The 18,852-nt window shown below is 40.4% G+C and overlaps 1 protein-coding gene across 2 annotated transcripts in view; it reads right to left on the bottom strand.

Moving 5' to 3' along the window:
* The window catches only part of LOC149298590 (neurexin-2-like), a 229,574-nt gene that overhangs the window by 157,802 nt on the left and 52,920 nt on the right, over positions 1 to 18,852 (bottom strand). The window contains exons 8-12 of one of the 2 annotated variants that reach the window (XM_089487401.1): positions 18,326 to 18,529; positions 10,728 to 10,754; positions 9,325 to 9,444; positions 6,683 to 6,685; positions 3,125 to 3,512 (exon numbers count right to left, since the gene is read on the bottom strand). In XM_089487401.1, coding sequence (XP_089343527.1) covers positions 3,125 to 3,512; positions 6,683 to 6,685; positions 9,325 to 9,444; positions 10,728 to 10,754; positions 18,326 to 18,529 — 742 coding nt within the window. The remainder of the gene's footprint in view (positions 1 to 3,124; positions 3,513 to 6,682; positions 6,686 to 9,324; positions 9,445 to 10,727; positions 10,755 to 18,325; positions 18,530 to 18,852) is intronic. The other variant, XM_089487402.1, reaches the window with a different exon arrangement.

Genomic DNA, 18,852 nt, shown 5'->3' with positions numbered 1-18,852 from the left:
AGCACGAAGACGAACACGAAGAGCCCCCTGGTGCCCAAGTCTAATAGACATTATGTATGCTAATAGGTAGCCCTCTCCTGGCATCTGACAAACCCACATTCGTCCATCAGACTTCCACATCATGAAGTGTGACTTATCACTCCAGAGAACATGTTTCCCCAGCTCCAGAGTTGAGTGTCCTTTATAACATTACCACTGATGCTTGGAATTGCACGTAGTGACTTGTGTGTAGTTGCTTGGCCATGAAAACCCATTTCACAAAGCTTCTGATGGACAGTGCTTGCGCTGATGTTGCTTCCAGAAAACTCTGCAGTGAGTGATGCTACAGGTACTTTGTACGTGCTACACGGTTCAACAGCACTCAACAGCATGGCTTTATGAGTATGCGTGGTCTACTGTTTCATGGCTGAGCTTTTACTTCCCAGATGCTTACATATGTTTTCTACTCTGGGGCTCTTGTATGTTGATACATACTACTTTGTGTCCACTCTTTTACACTAAGGAGTTGTATAGACAAAATGGAAAGTTAGAAAACATGTTTGGCGTCCTTCTTTGGATGAAGACATCTATTTGTGTGGCAATAAACCACCAATGAACCTTCTAATGAAGATGATATATGGCAAAGAGTTTGGCTTACTTAATATCAACCAACAGATTTGAACCCAAATGTGTAAATACAAATTAAATTGCAACAGCCAGAAATGTAACAGCCCCCAGTCTATAATCATTTGCTGACTCAGGAAGCCTGAGAGGCACAGAGCCCCAGACTCAGAGTTTGTCCCACTAGATGTAGTTATTCAGACCATTTTAAAGATTTCACATGTTAAATGCGAGAACCTGCAGACAGCAGAACACAACATTCTTTTTGTTTGCCTGTGTTAGTTGTCCTAGAGGCTATTTGCATGCACACTAGCACAGTTGATGAAGCTTTGAAATCTTATGTTTGTTAGTTGACTTACAGCCTGGTCAGCATTCTACAATTACCTGTCTACTTATGATGCTCAAGCAGGTGTATTTCCTGCTGGTATTTCCCTGTGTGTGTGCGAGACATTGTAAAATGGTGGAGGAGCACTGTATGAGTTCTTGCTTAAGCAGTGTTACCATACACAGCTAAAAACATATCTAATGATTACAAGACCATAGCCGGTCCCATTCACAGGAAGCAGTTGTCAACATTAAACAAGTTTTGAATCCCAGTAGCAGAGAGCCAAGTCGAGAAGTCTGTGAAAAAGTACCGAAGGGCTGAGGCACCTTCAAGGTTGGACATTCCAAGGTCAGACGGCAAGGTTCTTAGGAGAGGAATAAGGCTGACAAGTCAAAAACCAACAGGGAGCCAAACGACAGGTCAAACACAAAAAGAAGAGGGACAGGAATAACAGAATTGTCACCTATTGTCAGAACCAGAGACAGAGCGTAGCGCAGGATCAGGTGACAAACAGGCTTTAATGAATAAGGTAATTTAAACACACAGTCAACAAATGGAACAACAGTACCGTAGTCCAGTAAACAATTCCAAGGTTAAAAGGCCGGCAGCATAGTGTCGTAAAAGGAGTCACAGTTCAGAAGTAGGGGTCAAAAGCAAGTAGAGGAATCCAAGAAAGGGTAGCCAAAGGTCAAATACCAGAAAGTCACACAGGGAACACAAAATCTTCAGGTAGTAGGTAGTAGGGTATCCACAAGGAACACAGCTCAACTAGCAAGCAATCAGTGTAGGAATTACAAGGTCTTTATAGTGTCTCTGATTGGAGTTCCCTCCCTTGCACACCTGGTCTCCTCCTCTGCACACCTGATCCCCTTCTTTGCACACCTGGTCTTCTCTCCTGGGTATGGTAATTGGTATGGGAGAGGTAGACCGACTCCTCCCCCTCCCCTCCTGATTAGCCTCTCCTTCCTGTCCATCTCCGGCCTCCGGGGCGTAACCACGCCCCCCTGCCACAAGGAAAGTGCGCGCTTTAGCCAAGCACAGTACCCGGCTAAATCGAGGCCGGGGATACGGCCTACCCCGCGGACGAGCGATCGCGCCACAAGGCAACCGACACCCGGGACCAGTTCCCCGCGACGACCACTCCCGCCGCGAGGTAGGTGCAGGACCCCGGTCCTGACACCTATGCAAACTCTACAACAACTAGAGAGAAGTAGCATGTTGGTTCTGTGATGTAACATACTATTAATCACTTGCCAGTGAGAAAAAAAAACTAGTCTTCTTGGGGGGAGGACTTAAAACAAGAACTCAATTGAACCTTTTGGTTTGTTGGTGGTAACCAGATTACTATGAACATAGCAAATCCCACAGAAGGCTGTCAGGACAGTAGCTTCAGCAGTAGTAGGAATATGTGTACAGAACTTGGAGAAAGACGGTTGCCAACAAGCCTGATGTAGTTAACCTTATCCAACAGTTCAAAGATAATCTACATGTTTGTGATCTGTATAGATGATTAATGAATCTGAAACCCCTCTTTTTGTCTCCCACACCAAGTGCTAGGTTTCAGGAGAAGTATGGCATTTTGCAGAAAGGAGGAAATGAGGATGTAGACAAGGTAGAGGGAGAAGACAAGAGAAGGAGGGGGAGGAAGGAGAGAGAGTGAGCAAGAGAGATAAGAAAAGGATAGAGAGAAGGGAGAGAAATAAAAGGAGGATATAGAGAAAAAAAAAAAAAAAAAAAAAATTATATATATATATATATATATATACACCCTTAATCCTCTACTTGCATGTAGTATAGTGGGAGGGTAAAAAATAAACCAGTTAATACATTAAACATTTGACTATATGTTGGATTATTGTACCTGTGGGAGTTTAGGAATTAAATCATCATTATACTGTCATGTGGTAAAATCTCTATTTTAGGAAGACATTAAAAAATACACAAATATTTGTGATACTTATTTTTTTAACATGCCATATTTAGGAATATTCGTAGTACTTTACAATTTAACATTATTTTAAGAGATGTACCCTTAGTGGAAATACAGCATAATTATTTTACTGCCTGGAAAATCATTGTTTGAGGCAGACTTCTTTATAGTTATGTTAGGGGGGGGAACAATAATTATATTAAATTAAAGGTAAAAATGTAATTATCTGTAAGTTTGGTAACTTTCTGTAAAATCTCAAAATCACTTACCCTTTGACAAGTTCTACTGCAATGAAATCTGGACCCTGGCCTCCATTATAAAGCAGGAGGCCATCTGGATGACGTCCACGAAACATGAAAAGGAGGTGCATTGAAGCATAAGCCTGAAGTCTTGGAAGGGCCAAATACGCAGGACCAGATCGGAAGACCACAGGATCAGCCAACAGTGGTCTGAGGCCACCAGCACGTGCATTGAGCTCACATCTCCTGCCAAGTTCACCATCTTGACACAAATCTAGATAAGGAGCCCCATTATAACGGAGAGCAGTCAGGTGACCAAGGAAGTTTGAGGGTGGGGCTGAAAGAAATCGACGCTCAGTCATAATGCCAGTCTCAAGATGGTGTAATTCTAGTCTTGTGTGGTCGCCTGCCATGTGACCTGTGTAAATAAAATTAAGGATCAGTATGATAAAACTGTATGAGTAACTGTCTGAATAAATAGCTTGCCGAACTTCTATTCAGACACCAAATAGTAGGGACCCCAGAGGGTCTATCCAGACCACCCTGCTGGTTGAACACAAGTACTGTAATTAGGAATGCAGGGCTATATTCTGTATTTAAAGAAAAAATCTCATCATAAGTGAAAAATTTGAAAACCATATACCGTATTGGTTTAAAAGTTAGGTGCTTTTTTAAAGAAAAATGTAGATTTTTAGAAAAAATACACATTAGTGGAATAGTAAAACAGTATTCTAACAGACTGTATTTTAACATTTTTGGTATCTATTATGCAGTTAGTCAACATATGTTACATACAAACAGAAAACCAATAGCCATTTTAATGCACCTTACTTACAGATATGCCTCTTTGCCCCCCAGATATGCCCCATCTGCCCCAGATATGTCACTCTGCCCCCCCAGATATGCTGCCACTCTGCTCCCCCCGAGATATGCTGGCAGTCTGCCCCCCCGAGATATGCTGTCACTTTGCCCCCCCCCCGAGATATGCTGCCACTCTGCTCCCTAGATATGTTCCCACTAGACTTACCAAGTCTTCCTGGTGTCTAGCGTGGCCGGCGGGGGACATCTGCGCGATACGCGTGGACAACTTCCGGTGCTGGCACTTCCGCCGTGGAAAGTGCCGGCAAGGAAGATTGTTAACGTACATCGCGCAGACGTTCACCGGCTGTGGCGATGCGAGCATAAACAACCTCTGGTGCCGGGATGTCTGCACAATGTGCTTTAACAATCTCCCTTGCCTGCACTCCCCCCCCCCCCCCCCCCCGTGGGAAGTCCGGCAGGGGATATTGTTAAAGCACATCGAGCAGACGTGTCGGCAGCGGAGGTTGTTTACGCGCATCGCCGCTGCCGGTGAACGCCTGCGCGATGGGCTTAGACAATCTAATCTCCCATGCCGGCACTCCCCTGTGGAAAGTGCTGGCAGGGGAGGCTGTCTCAGCGTATCGGAGAGTATGATGCAGCGCTGCTGGGGATCTGTATCCTAACCCTGCTGCCTGCCCGGCGCTCGGAACTGCACGTCCCGGGCGTCGGGCGATACGAATTGCGCTAAACCCCCGAATATATAAAGACTACATATAGTGGGGGAAAAAAGTGCGGCCTATATTCGGGCAAATACGGTATAAGTATAAAAAAATGCCACGCTGTGTACATCTCCCACTTTAAATATAGAATGAAAACCTTCACTCCACCATACTCAAACGTTTTAAAATTTGTCTATCTACAATATATTAATATATTAATATTTACTAGTAAAACTTTTTTTCCTATAGGGTAGTCTTATATTCAGGCTTTTTGTTTTTTTCCTAAATTAATATTTAGATTTTGGGGGGGTCGTCTTATAATCAGGGAGGAGGGAGGGAGAGGGAATGTTAAATGGGGGCATAAGGCATTTCTGGAGGCAGAGTGCTCTATGAAATGCCTTTTAACCCTCTATATGCCACCCTGCCTCCTGAAATGCCTTATACCTCCCTATATTCCACTCTGCTCCATAATATGCCTTTTAACCCCCTAAATGCCAGAGTGGTATATAGGGGTATAAGGCAATTCTGGTGGCAAGCCAGGGGGCAGATGTGCATAACTGGGGGGGGGGGGGCAGGTTGAAAAAAAAAAAAAAGGAAATAAAAACAAAATATTTTTCTCAATCATAGCTTTTATTAAAAAAATTGTTCACATAGTTTACATGAATTAACATTTACTGGTAAAACTTTTTTCCTATAGGGTCATCTTATATTCAGGCTTTTTCTTTTTTTCATAAATTAATATTCAGATTTTGGGGGGGGGGGGTCGTCTTATAATCGAGCAAATACGGTACTTTTGGTCAATTAGTGTATTACAGATTATTTTATAGCCTCTTCAGTGTCAAATCTTAATCCTCATACTTAGCCTTTGGAAAAGGCTATCCTTAAAATAAAAATGTCAGATTTAAAACAAATGAGCAATTAGAAAACTAGGCCTGTGGAGACCATTGGTCTCCCTGCTCCAAATTTTAAAGGTCTGTACGAGAAGCTCCCTGCCGGCGACCAGTAGAGTCGTCTGTACAGACCTTTAACTTCTGATGCGGAACTTGACCTGGTCTCCCTGCTCCAAGAGTTAAAGGTCCGTGTGTGCAACTCTATTTGCGACCAATAGAGTTGCTCGTACAGACCTTTAACTCTTGAAGCAGGCCCAGGCCAAGTTCCACCATCAGGAGTTAAAAGGTCTGTACGAGCGACTTTATTGGTATTGGTATCCTTGCACGATCCTACAGATTTTTGCTTCCATTAACACGTGCGATGCTGCGTAGATAAGGTGGGCTAGATGGGGAAGGGACCAGGGAGATTAGTAGATTAACGAAGACGGACACAAACATTCTTTGTGTTGTGTGTCTTTGTTTTTGTGTACATTTTGCCGCCGCCATGTTCGTTTCTTCGGTATTCGGGCTGAACAATGAAAACGCACCCTTCATGTTTGTTTTCATGTGCGCTGAATACGAATGCACAAGTCTACTTCCTACTGCCAAGCACAACAAGGTCTGAGACACCGGAGTCAGGTAGAACCCAAAGGTAGCACTATAAGCATTGGTGACCATCAGAGGGCAAGGGTCATAGGAAACCGGGAGGTTTAAATAGGAACCGGAAGGAAGGGGCGTGGAAATCAGTTTGGCACCAAAGTTTGTGAAAACATCATTTCCAGGATATGCGGCCATCTTGTGTGTGGCGTATAAAACCCTGTCTTTTCGGAGTTGACGACTAGAGGGCGTACAGAATCCATAGTTGCAGGACCTGACTGCCGCAGGGAGGGAGGTCTCCCCCTCCTGCGCAGCTGTTCCGGTGGAGGTGGAAGGGGTCTGCCTCCTCTCCATACTGGCTGTTGCTGTAGTGGTTGCGAGGTGGAGGAGGGGTCTCCCTCTTCCTAGAACATAAGGCAGTGAAGAGGAGCGCCGTGTATGCAGGTACATAACACCTATTTATAGTTTCTGGCTTCAGTGGCAGCAGTTAGACAATGTGCTAAATGAGACAGAAGTGTCAATCCAGTAACTAAAAGATACCGATATAACCGTTGATTCCAATGGAGCCTAGCATATGCAATAACTGTACATACGAGTGATACCTGCTTTTAGAAAAGGCATCTGGGAGAGGAGTTAAATGGGACAAAAGTTTTCTAACAACAGTATATTAAGAATGCACACACCACCATACCATAGTTTTGGAGACTTGGTTGTTCCTATAACCCAGGTGTCCAAAAAATGTTTCTTGCTACTGTGTAGGGCGACTGCAACAGCTTTTAAAACTCACTATTCAGATTAGGCATTTTCAAACTCTTTGGGGACATTTTGCAGTTTTTAAACCAGGATGATTTTTAGGTCTTTAATGGATGATTAAGTAGGTAAGGCAGATATAGTGAATGGGCTGAGACTTAATGATCACTATTTCAGGGAACTGAAACTGTCCTGTGTACACCTAGTGGGTTTCTTTGTCCCTGCATATACATACCTGGGAATTTCTTCACTCCAGCTACCCGCAAGCCTTCCCTTGTGGGACACGGGACTGCCCACTGATATTTAAAGGGCAAAAATGTGCCAGGACCCGGAGGATTCGTGTCTTGACCCAGAAAACCGGAGAAGCGGTGCTTCACCCGGAAATCTCCGGGTCAAACCTGGAGAGTTCCCAGGTATGTGCATATTTTTTTTCTGGGAATCTTGGAGAATGTTGTGCAAATTCATGGTAGTAATGACAGGTTTTTACAGTAAAGTCGACACATAAAATATAAAAATATTACTAAAAATCTGAACAGAAATCAAATCTAGTTTTCTTTCTGGGATATTGTAGAGGCATGGTGTTAGTTGGTATAGTGTTGTGGAAAGATACATGAAAAATAATATTAATTTAGATTTTTTAAACTCCATATCAGCATGGGTTTACAAGGGATCGGTCCTGTCAAACTAATCTGATCAGCTTTTATGAGGAGGTGAACTCAAGACTGGATCGGGGTGAATCGCTGGATGTCGTATATCTTGATTTTTCCAAAGCATTTGATACGGTGCCACATAAAAGGCTGGTACATAAAATGAGAATGCTTGGGCTGGGGGAGAATGTGTGTATGTGGGTAAGTAACTGGCTCAGTGATAAGAAACAGAGGGTGGTTATTAATGGTACATACTCTGAGTGGGTGACTGTTGCTAGTGGGCTACCACAGGGGTCAGTTTTGGGTCCTATTCTTTTTAATATATTTATTAATGACCTTGTAGAGGGATTGTATAGTAAAGTATCAATCTTTGCAGATGATACTAAGCTCTGTAACGTGGTTAACACAATAGAGGACAGTGCACGATTACAAATGGATCTGCATAGGTTGGAAGCTTGGGCTGGGATGTGGCAGATGAGGTTCAACACAGATAAATTTAAGGTTATGCACATGGGGAATAAAAATCCAGGCTGGGAATATGTATTAAATGGGAAAACACTGGGGACGACTGACATGGAAAAGGACTTAGGAGTTTTAGTTAACAGTAAATTTACCTGTAGCGACCAGTGTCAGGCAGCTGCTGCTAAGGCAAATAAAATCATGGGGTGCATCAAAAGGGGCATAGATGCCCACGACAAGGAAATAATTCTACCACTGTACAAGTCACTAGTCAGACCACACATGGAATACTGTGTACAGTACTGGGCACCAGTGTACAAGAAAGATATAGTGGAGCTGGAGAGGGTTCAAAGACGGGCAACCAGAGTAATAAGGGGAATGGGAGGACTACAGTACCCAGAAAGATTATCAGAATTAGGGTAATTTAGTTTGGAAAAAAGACAGCTTAGGGTGGACTTATAAACATATAAGGGGGCAGTACAGAGATCACTCCCAGGACCTATTTATACTCAGGACTGTATCTATAAAAAGGGGACATCCTCTACGGCTGGAGGAAAGAAGTTTTCTACACCAGCACAGACGGGGGTTCTTTACAGTAAGAGCAGTGAGATTATGGAACTCTCTGCCAGAGGAAGTGGTGATGGTAAACTCAATAAAAGAGTTCAAAAGGAGCCTGGGCCTGTTTCTTGAAAGCAATAATATTACAAGTTATGGATATTAGATTAATAGGGACAGAACGTTGATCCAGGGATTTATTCTGATTGCCATATTTGGAGTCGGGAAGGAATTTTCCCCCTGGTATGGGGCAATTGGCATCTGCTTCATAAGGGTTTTTTGCCTTCCTCTGGATCAACACAGTAGGGACACAATATGTATATAGTGTAGGGGACAGCTCACACATGGGGCGGCAATGACAGTTTCACACAGGTTTCCAACGTAAAAGCGTGTTTATTTAGATGTTGTAGTCACAGAGCACCTTATAAACAAAACAAACTATAAGCCTGTCCGGCTCTAACTAAACAGCAGGATACCTTTCTAGCAGCCTAAGGTCTGACGCAAAGCAAAGTAACCAGTTTTGTATGGGGTAAAGCTTCATACCTGGTGGGCTGCAGCGCTGGCTGTAGCTGCTCCTTCATTCAGTGTCTCCCTCCTTCTGCAAACCTAACAGCCCTCTCTTTTAAGGCTTCCTCCCCAGTAACGAGCTTAGGAAGCCTCACCTGAGAGCACCTGGGTTTGCTACCATGCCTGGCTGAGGTAACCAGGTGAGACATATATCCCATCAACCACTCTCCCATACACTTTACCACAATAGGTTGAACTTGATGGACTTTGGTCTTTTTTCAACCTTATGAACTATGTTACTATGTTACTATTAAAGGCATAGATACCTTCCACAGTGACATTGTCCACGCTGAGCTGCAGATACTTTCCTCTCCTGAGCACTCGAACTGTGTGCCATTCATTGTCATTAAGCTTCTGTCCCGCAAACAATGTCTCAGGACCCTTACCTGTAATAGCAGAGGTGCAAATGTAAAGCTTTACAATTTTTTGTACATATAAATACAAAATTCTACCTACAGATGGCAGTGGTTACTACAACAAGTAGTATCTTGAGTTGTCCTCTTTGTGTTGTGAAAATTATTTTGTCGTAGTATATAAACTGCCACACAGCTTTACAGCAAAATTATATTCTCATCAATATATGTGTACACACTGCAAACTGTGCTTGGAGTAATACTATATACCTGCAAGTAATACACATAACACAGCAGCAGTGGGGTTAAGATTAGATGGCATTAAAAGATGAATGTAATAGACTGAAAGGAAAGGTAAAAACAGAAAAAAATAACATGTATGCTTAACAGTAAAATTTATGTCAGTTACTAAAATTAGCTGGAGCATTTTTGAAGCTCAAGAAAATAACGGCCATCAATCCAAACATCATTAAATTCTAAATAAAAATGAAGACGATAATTTACGAGGTACTGGCCAAGAAAGAGAGCCCTTGGATCTTTTCTAAGTGTGGATACTTATAATTTCCGTAGGTAATATATGATAGTACTTTAACAGTTCCCCTATTGTCAAGAGCACAGTAGAAAGGGCAGCTGCACAAGATTCCACAAAGTAAGGGGCTAGCTTGAGTCATTTACTGGCAATGCTCCTGTGCCTCCTTCACCTTCTGTAAGTATATGTGAAATCAGCACAGGCCAGAACAGACCATGTCCCAGGCACCTAGACCTCTAGTTACGACTCTGCCAATTGTATATATAGCACCTTAATCCTTTCAAATAATGCTGCCCACATATTCTATATAATGAATCGATCCTACTGCATAATGTTATTTTTTTCTAATAATTCTTTTTTCTTTGAAGAACTATAAATGTGACATGCACTGTAAAAATTACAAATTAAAGTGCAGCTGTCACATATATGTATATTTGACTGTGATTTTGCTTACGACTGCTTGAATTTGAATTATGTATATAATGTCCCTGTAGACATCTTTAGAAAACCTTATATGTCAATACCTTTGAATCAAAATAAACCAAAAGTGTAAAAAACAACAAAGTTAAAATAATATCAGTATATATAATGAAATAGAAAAATGAAATAACAAATTAAGAGAAATTAGAATGTACATTGGGAAATTAAAAAGTAAGACAACATTGAAAAAACTTTAATAAAAATATTTGAAAAAAAGTAAGACAACATGACAAAATAGAATAGGGTACAAAAGGTGGACAAGTAAATAACAACAGCAAAATGCTCAAATATTCATTTGGAGACTTACTGGGCCCGCATACTATCCGTATACAGTCTGAGGGGAAGAGAAAGAGACAGCCTGGGTTATCCTTCAGATATCTCTGCAGACAGAACAATTAGCCACCCACATATTCCGGGGACGTACATGTGTCTAAGGTGCCATTTCATAATATAATATCACATTATAACAACCACTAGTAAAATGTCTAGTGTTGAAGAGACTGTGTTCCGTGTTTATGTTTACTTAATCTTGGCTGAGCCACATACCTAGAATCTAAAGTTCTAAATGTCTAAAACATCAAAACTATGAGTGGATTCTTCTTTATAATTGCAAAATATAGAAAATAATGTACAAGATCACATGCCAATTAGAACATGAGATCAAGCCCTTAATATCAAGCATCACATTCCAATTTTGCACAGAAATGTAATTTACTGGAGATCTATTAATAATAATAATGTTTTTTATATATACGAGGGACGTTCAAAAAGTTTCCTCACTTTTATATTTTTGTTGGAAACGGTGAAGGCGGGAAGGAGTAGTAATTAGTCACGCCTTAACGTGTCAAAGGACTAGTTCTGTCTGGCAACCCGGCTGCCCTTGCAGTTTAGTATAAGAGTTTTCACCATTACAAGACCTTAAGCAAGTGGCAGAGTATGCAGTGGAAGCATCCAACATGATGAATATGTGAAAGCAGCGGTGCATCAGTTTTTGATGGTACAACGTAGAGAAAATTGCATTGCAAAGGAAGGTGACTGTGTAGCAGTAGCGTACCTAGCGGGGGGCGGGGGGGCGGTCCGCACTGGGTGCTGCTCATCAGGGGGGTGTCAATTTGCCGGCACCCGGCACCCCTCCAGAGACGGACAGTAATGTCCGCCGCTGGAGGAGCAGGCTCGCAAGGGAGTGGTATCGGAGGTCTTTAACAGACCTCCGGCTCCCTTGAGTGATTTTAAGCCGGTTCAAGGATCTCCCTTGAAAAAGTGATGTAATTTTTTATGTAATTTGTTTTTAAATAAATAGAGTTTAAAAAAGTCTGGAAACTTTTTGAACGTCCCTCGTATATACCAATTTTGTAGTACAATTTTAAGTAATGCGTCAGGCCATTAGACATTCATGATTGAAACTGAGATCACAGAAAAAATATCTAAATAAATATTAAAATGTATATCTGGTGTTATATCAACATATAGCCAACCAGAACCATGGAAATGTGGGACTGTTGCCTTATATTGTTACCTCACTATCCCACACATATACAATGTTTTCCCTGAAATGGTCACCTTGCAAACTACAACCATTCAGCCTGGCAGTAAGAAGGAGGATTCGCCATATATCCCTCTAAGCTCACATACGGGGTAAAAAGTTAGGTATGAGCATTTATTTGCTCTGGACCTGCTTAATACCAATCTACCACTGAGCTTAGGCGGATAGACCTCAACTCCTATTTCTGCCTCATTCAGTCACACCCATTCCCTCGCACTCGCGAAGAAAGGGTAGGTCTGTGGCTGATAGCTGTTGTCACCACATGTCGTCAACCGCAACGGAAAAGGGGATGTAGACAAAACAGGAGCAAAACCAACCCCTTTCATTCTCTTTGGACTGCCATGACAGTACAGTCTGTGAAAATAAAGGATTTATATAACACACTTTCTATACCTATGACTATGGTCCACTGTTTATTTGTCAGACTTGTGCTTTCCACCCGACAGTATCTTTTTTTTGAGGATAATTTGTCATGGTTATTAGAAAGTGTTTTCTTTTTTTATACAAATGTATTTAAATAATTTATTTTGAATACATATTCATATACTTCAGGCACTGGGGGTATAGACGTGTAGGGAAAAGCAAACTTTAGTAAAGAAGATACCTTTCATGCCTAACTGAATTATATTATATTGCAAGATTCTTGACTGGTTAGGTCTGCTCTTTGGGCCTATTATAAATCTGGTGATTTTACAGAAATATCCAGACAGCAACTGCAAAATACAGAGATTAGGAAATGAGCACAGTGATGTCAAGATTAAATGCAAATCCAAGATTACTTTTAACTGCTAACGTGAAATGTAACATTTGGCACAAGCAGCCTTTTCTGGTGGTGTTAACTTACCTACACTATGTGCCTGTATAAGATGAATTTGTGTGGCAGCTGTGGGACCACATTGGTCCAAACCACCACCTGGACAGCCTGAGAGTGAAAAGAGGTTTTAAGGAGAGCAGGCCCCTTACCCAGTGGATAAGCTATAGAAGAATAACATTCTTCCTGTTCTGCAAGAATTAGCCACAGAAAAGTGGCTCAAGGTAAAGAGACCGTGAAAGACGGAGATCATTGCACAATGTAGGATGCCTTCCCAACTGCGAGAGCTCACACTGAATAATTTATATTTTTTTCCCTAGAAGATCTTTGATGCATCCGTCCCGCCTTTAAATACGGTACTTTCTTCTTATACTTGATGGGTTAATAAGAACTTTTTCCATTTTTTTAAATCTGTAAATATTTATTTTCAGATCTTCAGGTTGCCTTTGCAGAAATTGAGGAATATGACTTACCCTTCTTTTTTGGTTTGGAAGGAGTTTTGCACCAAAAAATTGATATATATAACAAATACTACCAAACATGGAGCTTATCAAATTGATATATATCCAATGATTATATAATGATTTATACATATTTTTTTATATAGATAACTATGTGTTTGCTGTATTTATAATTTTCATTATTATGGTACTAGGGTACTATGGGAACTCTTAAATTGAATATATCCTCTTTTGGGACTTGCAATATTATTGAATATGTCTTTATTATGTAAAAATTACTACATGGGATTTGTTTTATTTTGATTAAGGGGTATTTTTTGAATGACCTTTGACCCTGGAAGGGGAGGGACGTCCTGAGTGTTTTGTTCTAGGAGGAGGTTCCGAGAGCTTCATCAGTGGGCTAGAGACACTTTTATGGAGTGAACCAGCAGATGGTTGGATGGTATGCCAACGGGTGGTTCAATAGTGGGCACATAGTCCACAATGCTATTACTGTATATCCTCTGCCACGCCTATCACCAGGCTAATTGATTGTTAGAAAACTATTTTGCAATTATGGTAGCACTGCTAGAAATGTCTTTGTTTTCTGATACTGTATATAAGAAAGGATTACATACCCTTCTACATTATTACATATTTTATTTGAAGGGGCTTTAGAGTTGGAGGGGGGGGCTCAATCCCTTTTTTTACTACCATGCCAGACAGATAGCTGCTCACACTCTGTGTCACATTACATGACCCCACTGCGTTTCCAAAAGTTCAGATAGTTTAAACCCCAGGACCAGCCTGCCCTTGGACCAGATGTTACTTTAAAAAAATGTTGTTTTTTTAAAGTTCTTATTCTAGGACAAACTGCTTGTTGGTCTTTAAGATTTTCTCTCCTGAACAGGAAGCCTCTGTTTTTGAATGTAAACACAAGGCATTTTTCTCTTTTACCCACATGGTCCCCTCAAGGTCCTAAAAACATTTGGAAAAAGCCCATTCGGACGTACAGGTATGTCCTGACGAAAGCCATTGTTGCACACGATCAGGCATTCCTTTCCGGTAGGTGTCACTGCTAACACCCACTGTAAATTCACTTGAGGAAGGAGAGCCTCAGCAGGGTCTCTAATTGCTCATGTGCTGGCTGATTGCAGTTATTGCAATCTGCACCAGAGGGCTATGGAGCCCTGCTTGCTGATCATATTGTGAGTAGGAAGAGGAGAGGGAGAAAACAGTTTCTATCCCTTTCAAAAAATGTAAAACTTTTTTTAAAATTTAAAAGAAAATAAGGGTAAAAAATGACATATAAATGCAATTAAAAAAAAATTGGGAGCCCAGTGATGTCCCCATGACATCACTGCCATAAAAAATGTATGTGAGATCCCTAAAGGTATCTTGAGCCATACTTCACTGGACAAAGTACAAAATGAAAAAATAACAAGGAAAATGAAAATTATAAAATAATAAATAATTTTAAAAAGTGTCACTTAGCTCTTCCACTATATTTAAAAAAATCACTACCCCCAAACCCCTAAAGTTGTAATGTCATTGTTTAGCTGTGGCACCTACAGTATATTAAAATAGATTTTTAATGTATTATCACTTATAATTATTATGTTTTATGTATTTCTATGATTTTAAAAGAGGACCCTACTTCTCCTGAACAAAATGATGTATGATTTGTGCAGGCTCATCAAATCTGAAAAAGGGGAATCATAGTTTAAAAACATATGGTAAAAATGACAAAAATATTTTGGTCCTTCTGAGGTGGAAGGGGTTAATGGAAGTCTCACATAACAAGTAAGACTTGGCCAAGAGATAAGGGGCATGGTTGCCATTCAGCTAAGCCAACTGAAAGCCTCCACTGCACTACCAAATGATTTTTTTGAGAGAGATGGAGTGGGATTATTTATTTTGGTCTCTCATCTGTTGTGTTTGACATCCTTTTGATATAATGATATAGTGGGTTATAGAGCCAGGTATGCTTTTTATCAGTACTTATACTATAGGAGTTCTCATATGTGGGTGTTTGTGGTCATCTGTATTTACGCATCTGAAAATGTTGTGTTATATCCTTGCCAAATAAAATCCTGTTTTTGGATGGTGTTGTTTCTAATATTAATTGCTATGTCCAGAAAGATATTGTAGTCTCAATCCATAATCTCTCTAATTTGCTGTGACTGTCTGCCTATTGCTGTATAAATTTGAGCATTGTTCAAATGTTTAACATTCTTGAGGAGACTTAAGTAGTATTGAGTGCTTGCAGTCTAATGCAATTCAGTGGATAAAGGTACCAAAAGGTACCGAAAATCCCCAAATTTGCTATTAGGACGTTTTGTGGACTTTAAAATATTGTATTCAGTTTTAAATAATACAGTGAAGGAACGGAATTATTTGACCCCCTGCTGATTTTGTACGTTTGCCCACAAAGACATCATGTTTGACGGTGGGGATGGTGTTCTTGGTGTCGTAGGCAGCATTCCTCCTCCTCCTCCAAACACGGTGAGTTGAGTTGATGCCAAATAGCTTGATTTTGGTCTCATCTGGCCACAACACTTTCACTCAGTTCTCCTCTGAACCATTCAGATGTTCATTGGCCAACTTCATACGGGCCTGTTCATGTGGTTTCTTGAGCAGGGGGACCTTGCGGGTGTTGCTTGAAAAATACCTCATTGTGAGGTTGAAACTTTGTTTCTTGTCTCAATTAATCTGCCTCACGTTGGAACTCTTGAGTGCCTGGAGCCTTTATCTATCTACTGGATTTACTGGCGATGCGAGAAGAAACAACCTCCGCTGCCGGCAAGTCTGCAAGATGTGCTTTAAAAATTGTTAAAGCACATCGTGCAGACGTGCCGGCAGCGGAGGCTGTTTACGCGCATCGCCGCTGCCGGTGAACGTCTACGCAATGCGCTTGGACAATCTCCCGTGTCGGCACTCCCCCCGTGGGAAGTGCTGGCAGGGGAGGCTGTCTGAGCACATCCGAGAGTAAGATACAGGTCCCCTGCACCGCTGCGGGGGATCTGTATCCTAACCCTGCTGCCTGCCCGGGCGCTACACCCCGAATATAGGCCGCACCCCCACTTTAAAGACTTAAAGTGGGGGGAAAAAGTGCGGCCTATATTCGAGCCAATACGATATTTATAATCTTGTCCCTGACATCCTTGGATAGCTCCTTTATCTTGGCCATTGTGGAGAGTTTGGAATCTGATTGATTGATTGCTTCTGTGGACAGGTGTCTTTTATACAGGTAACAAACTGATATTAGGAGCACTCCCTTTAAGAACAAGACATCTTGCTGATTGATAGGGGATCAAATACTTATTTCACTGAGTAAAATGCAAATCAAATTATATCAATTTATAACTTTTTTGAAAGGAGTTATTCTGGATTAAAATTATAGACTGATCATTTTGAATTATCAAAGTGTCTACCAAGTCTCTGTGGCTGATATTTTCAGCATTGGTATAAATTATGGTTATAAATAGGTAAGAAATGACTGGCACGTTTTCTGCAGGGTTCTTATATTGTGCTATAATGTGATACAATTTGGCTCTGATTTATCAAATAACTAAATGATTACATCTTTACGTTCAAGGAATTCTAAATGACTCTATGAGCAGTTTTCAGAAAAAATTATTAAAACAATCCAACAAGGCAACCTAATAAAGAAAAGTAACCTAGTAATTAAAATCTACTCCTTGTACTGGTTCTGTCAACCAGAATATATAGAACTTCCATATTGAATTTTGTGCCTCTTTTTAAGTTTGGATCTTTCTGCAAAATCTTCGGCAGTTCTGCTGCAGCACTGGTCTGTAGTCTCCCTACAATCACAAGAACTTTTACCAAGGACATATGTATGGTCTAATTTCCCCTAGTTTAGTCTAGCCTGTATGTATTTTCTTTGTTTTTTTTTCTGAATGTGATAGAATTCAGTTGGTTCCTTGATCGACTCTGTTTTTGTTTGTTCCTTTTGATTAATAAAATTGTACTTGCTAAATACACATATCATCGTAAATCAAATGATGATGTTATGGCTAGAACATTAGTGCCTTATTTAATATCTTCACCTTAACCTACATCTGTTATAACCACAATCAAAACAGAAAAGATAAAGGAATCTATTCACCAAAGAGGGAGTTGACAGTAGAGTTTGCAGGAGTTGTGGTTTCAACACCCTCACTTCATTATACATTATGAAGGTCCAACCTTAGTGAGATTCTACTGTAATGCATAGTTAAATTAGTGAGATTACACTAACGTCTCCTCACTTATTAAATTATGTATTATATAGGACCAGCTCAGCCTTTCTAGCAGGAGGAACCTGCCAATATGTGTTCTTCATTATGAATAATGAAATGAGGGAGTTGATGTCACAACCTTTCAGCAAACCCTGCCAAAGGCTGTCATGTTAAAGGACAGATTGTAAGTATATGATTAAGACAGCTAGTATAAAATCCTTTTCTACAACTACTGTCTCATTTAGCTATTCTGAACTCAAGGCAAAAAGTTGTTGACCGTGTGAGGGATAGAATGATATGATTTTTCTTGATGTGCCAAGAGAATGGTGGGGCTGGTATGTGCCACTCTGAATTGTCTACTCCATGCCTGACAGACTTGATACCTCTGAAGGTACCTAGAAAACAAGATAGCTTCATGCTAAAAAGATATCACCAGTAAGTCATGTCATTACTACTCCCAAGAACCAGTCACAAATACAAGCTATATAAAAACAAATTAAATTAGAATATCAATAATGTACAATTGCTTAATAATTCATTTGTTCATGTTTTAGCCTGACAAGGAATTATAGTTGTTACAGTGAAAATAATAACTATATTCTGCTGCACATCACTGTGGAATATGATGACGCTTTATAAAACAATAAATAATAATAATAAATTGTATTGCGTGAATTGTGTAATTATATATTGCGAGTGGTCAACAGACTTGGAAATGTGTGTGGTGTGCTACTGGCCAGCCTTCAAACCCCATTTCGTTAATATATATATATATATATATATATATATATAATTTTGTGTTAGTGACTCTTATCATTGGCTGCTTATGGTAACAGCAGGAATAATCTTTAAGGAATCTTTAAGAAATACCTAAGTTTACGGTCAGCTTTACTTTCCCCCCATCAAGTTCTAATCGTAGAGTATCAGCCGACTCCTTGGAGGTGGTGGCTAAAAGAAGACCATATGCTCGTTGGGACATGAATCGTAAAGAGACATCTTCTGCTTCCGTGTGTGCAACCCCAGGGAGCAGGACCTTGAGGTACATGCTGCCATCATAGCTCAGGACTGCTGCTTCTGTAATGTTGAGGTGAAAAATTATTGTATTAAAAAATATGTTGTATCATTCAATATAAGTGTGACAAAGCCAAATGAAAATAACAGAAAGAAAAAATAGAAGACTAGCGAGGCAAATGGAAAAATGACAATTTAGAATAAACAATTGTTAAAAAAGCAGAATTGTTGGAGCTGAGGAATATTAGAGAGATCAACACCGAAATACAAACACTAAGTTTGATGGCAGAAACCATTGGTCAACGTTCTCTTATTTAAATCAATCTAATTTATCAGAATAGCAGTCTGTATATTTTCCCACTTATTTCTTGCATACACCAACGATT

The sequence above is a fragment of the Sceloporus occidentalis genome, unplaced genomic scaffold (assembly GCF_023333645.1).
Source record: "Sceloporus occidentalis isolate IW3139 unplaced genomic scaffold, rSceOcc1.0.p SCAF_32, whole genome shotgun sequence".
NCBI classification, from domain to species: Eukaryota; Metazoa; Chordata; class Lepidosauria; order Squamata; family Phrynosomatidae; genus Sceloporus; species Sceloporus occidentalis.
This window is presented reverse-complemented; position numbering and strand designations above follow the sequence as displayed.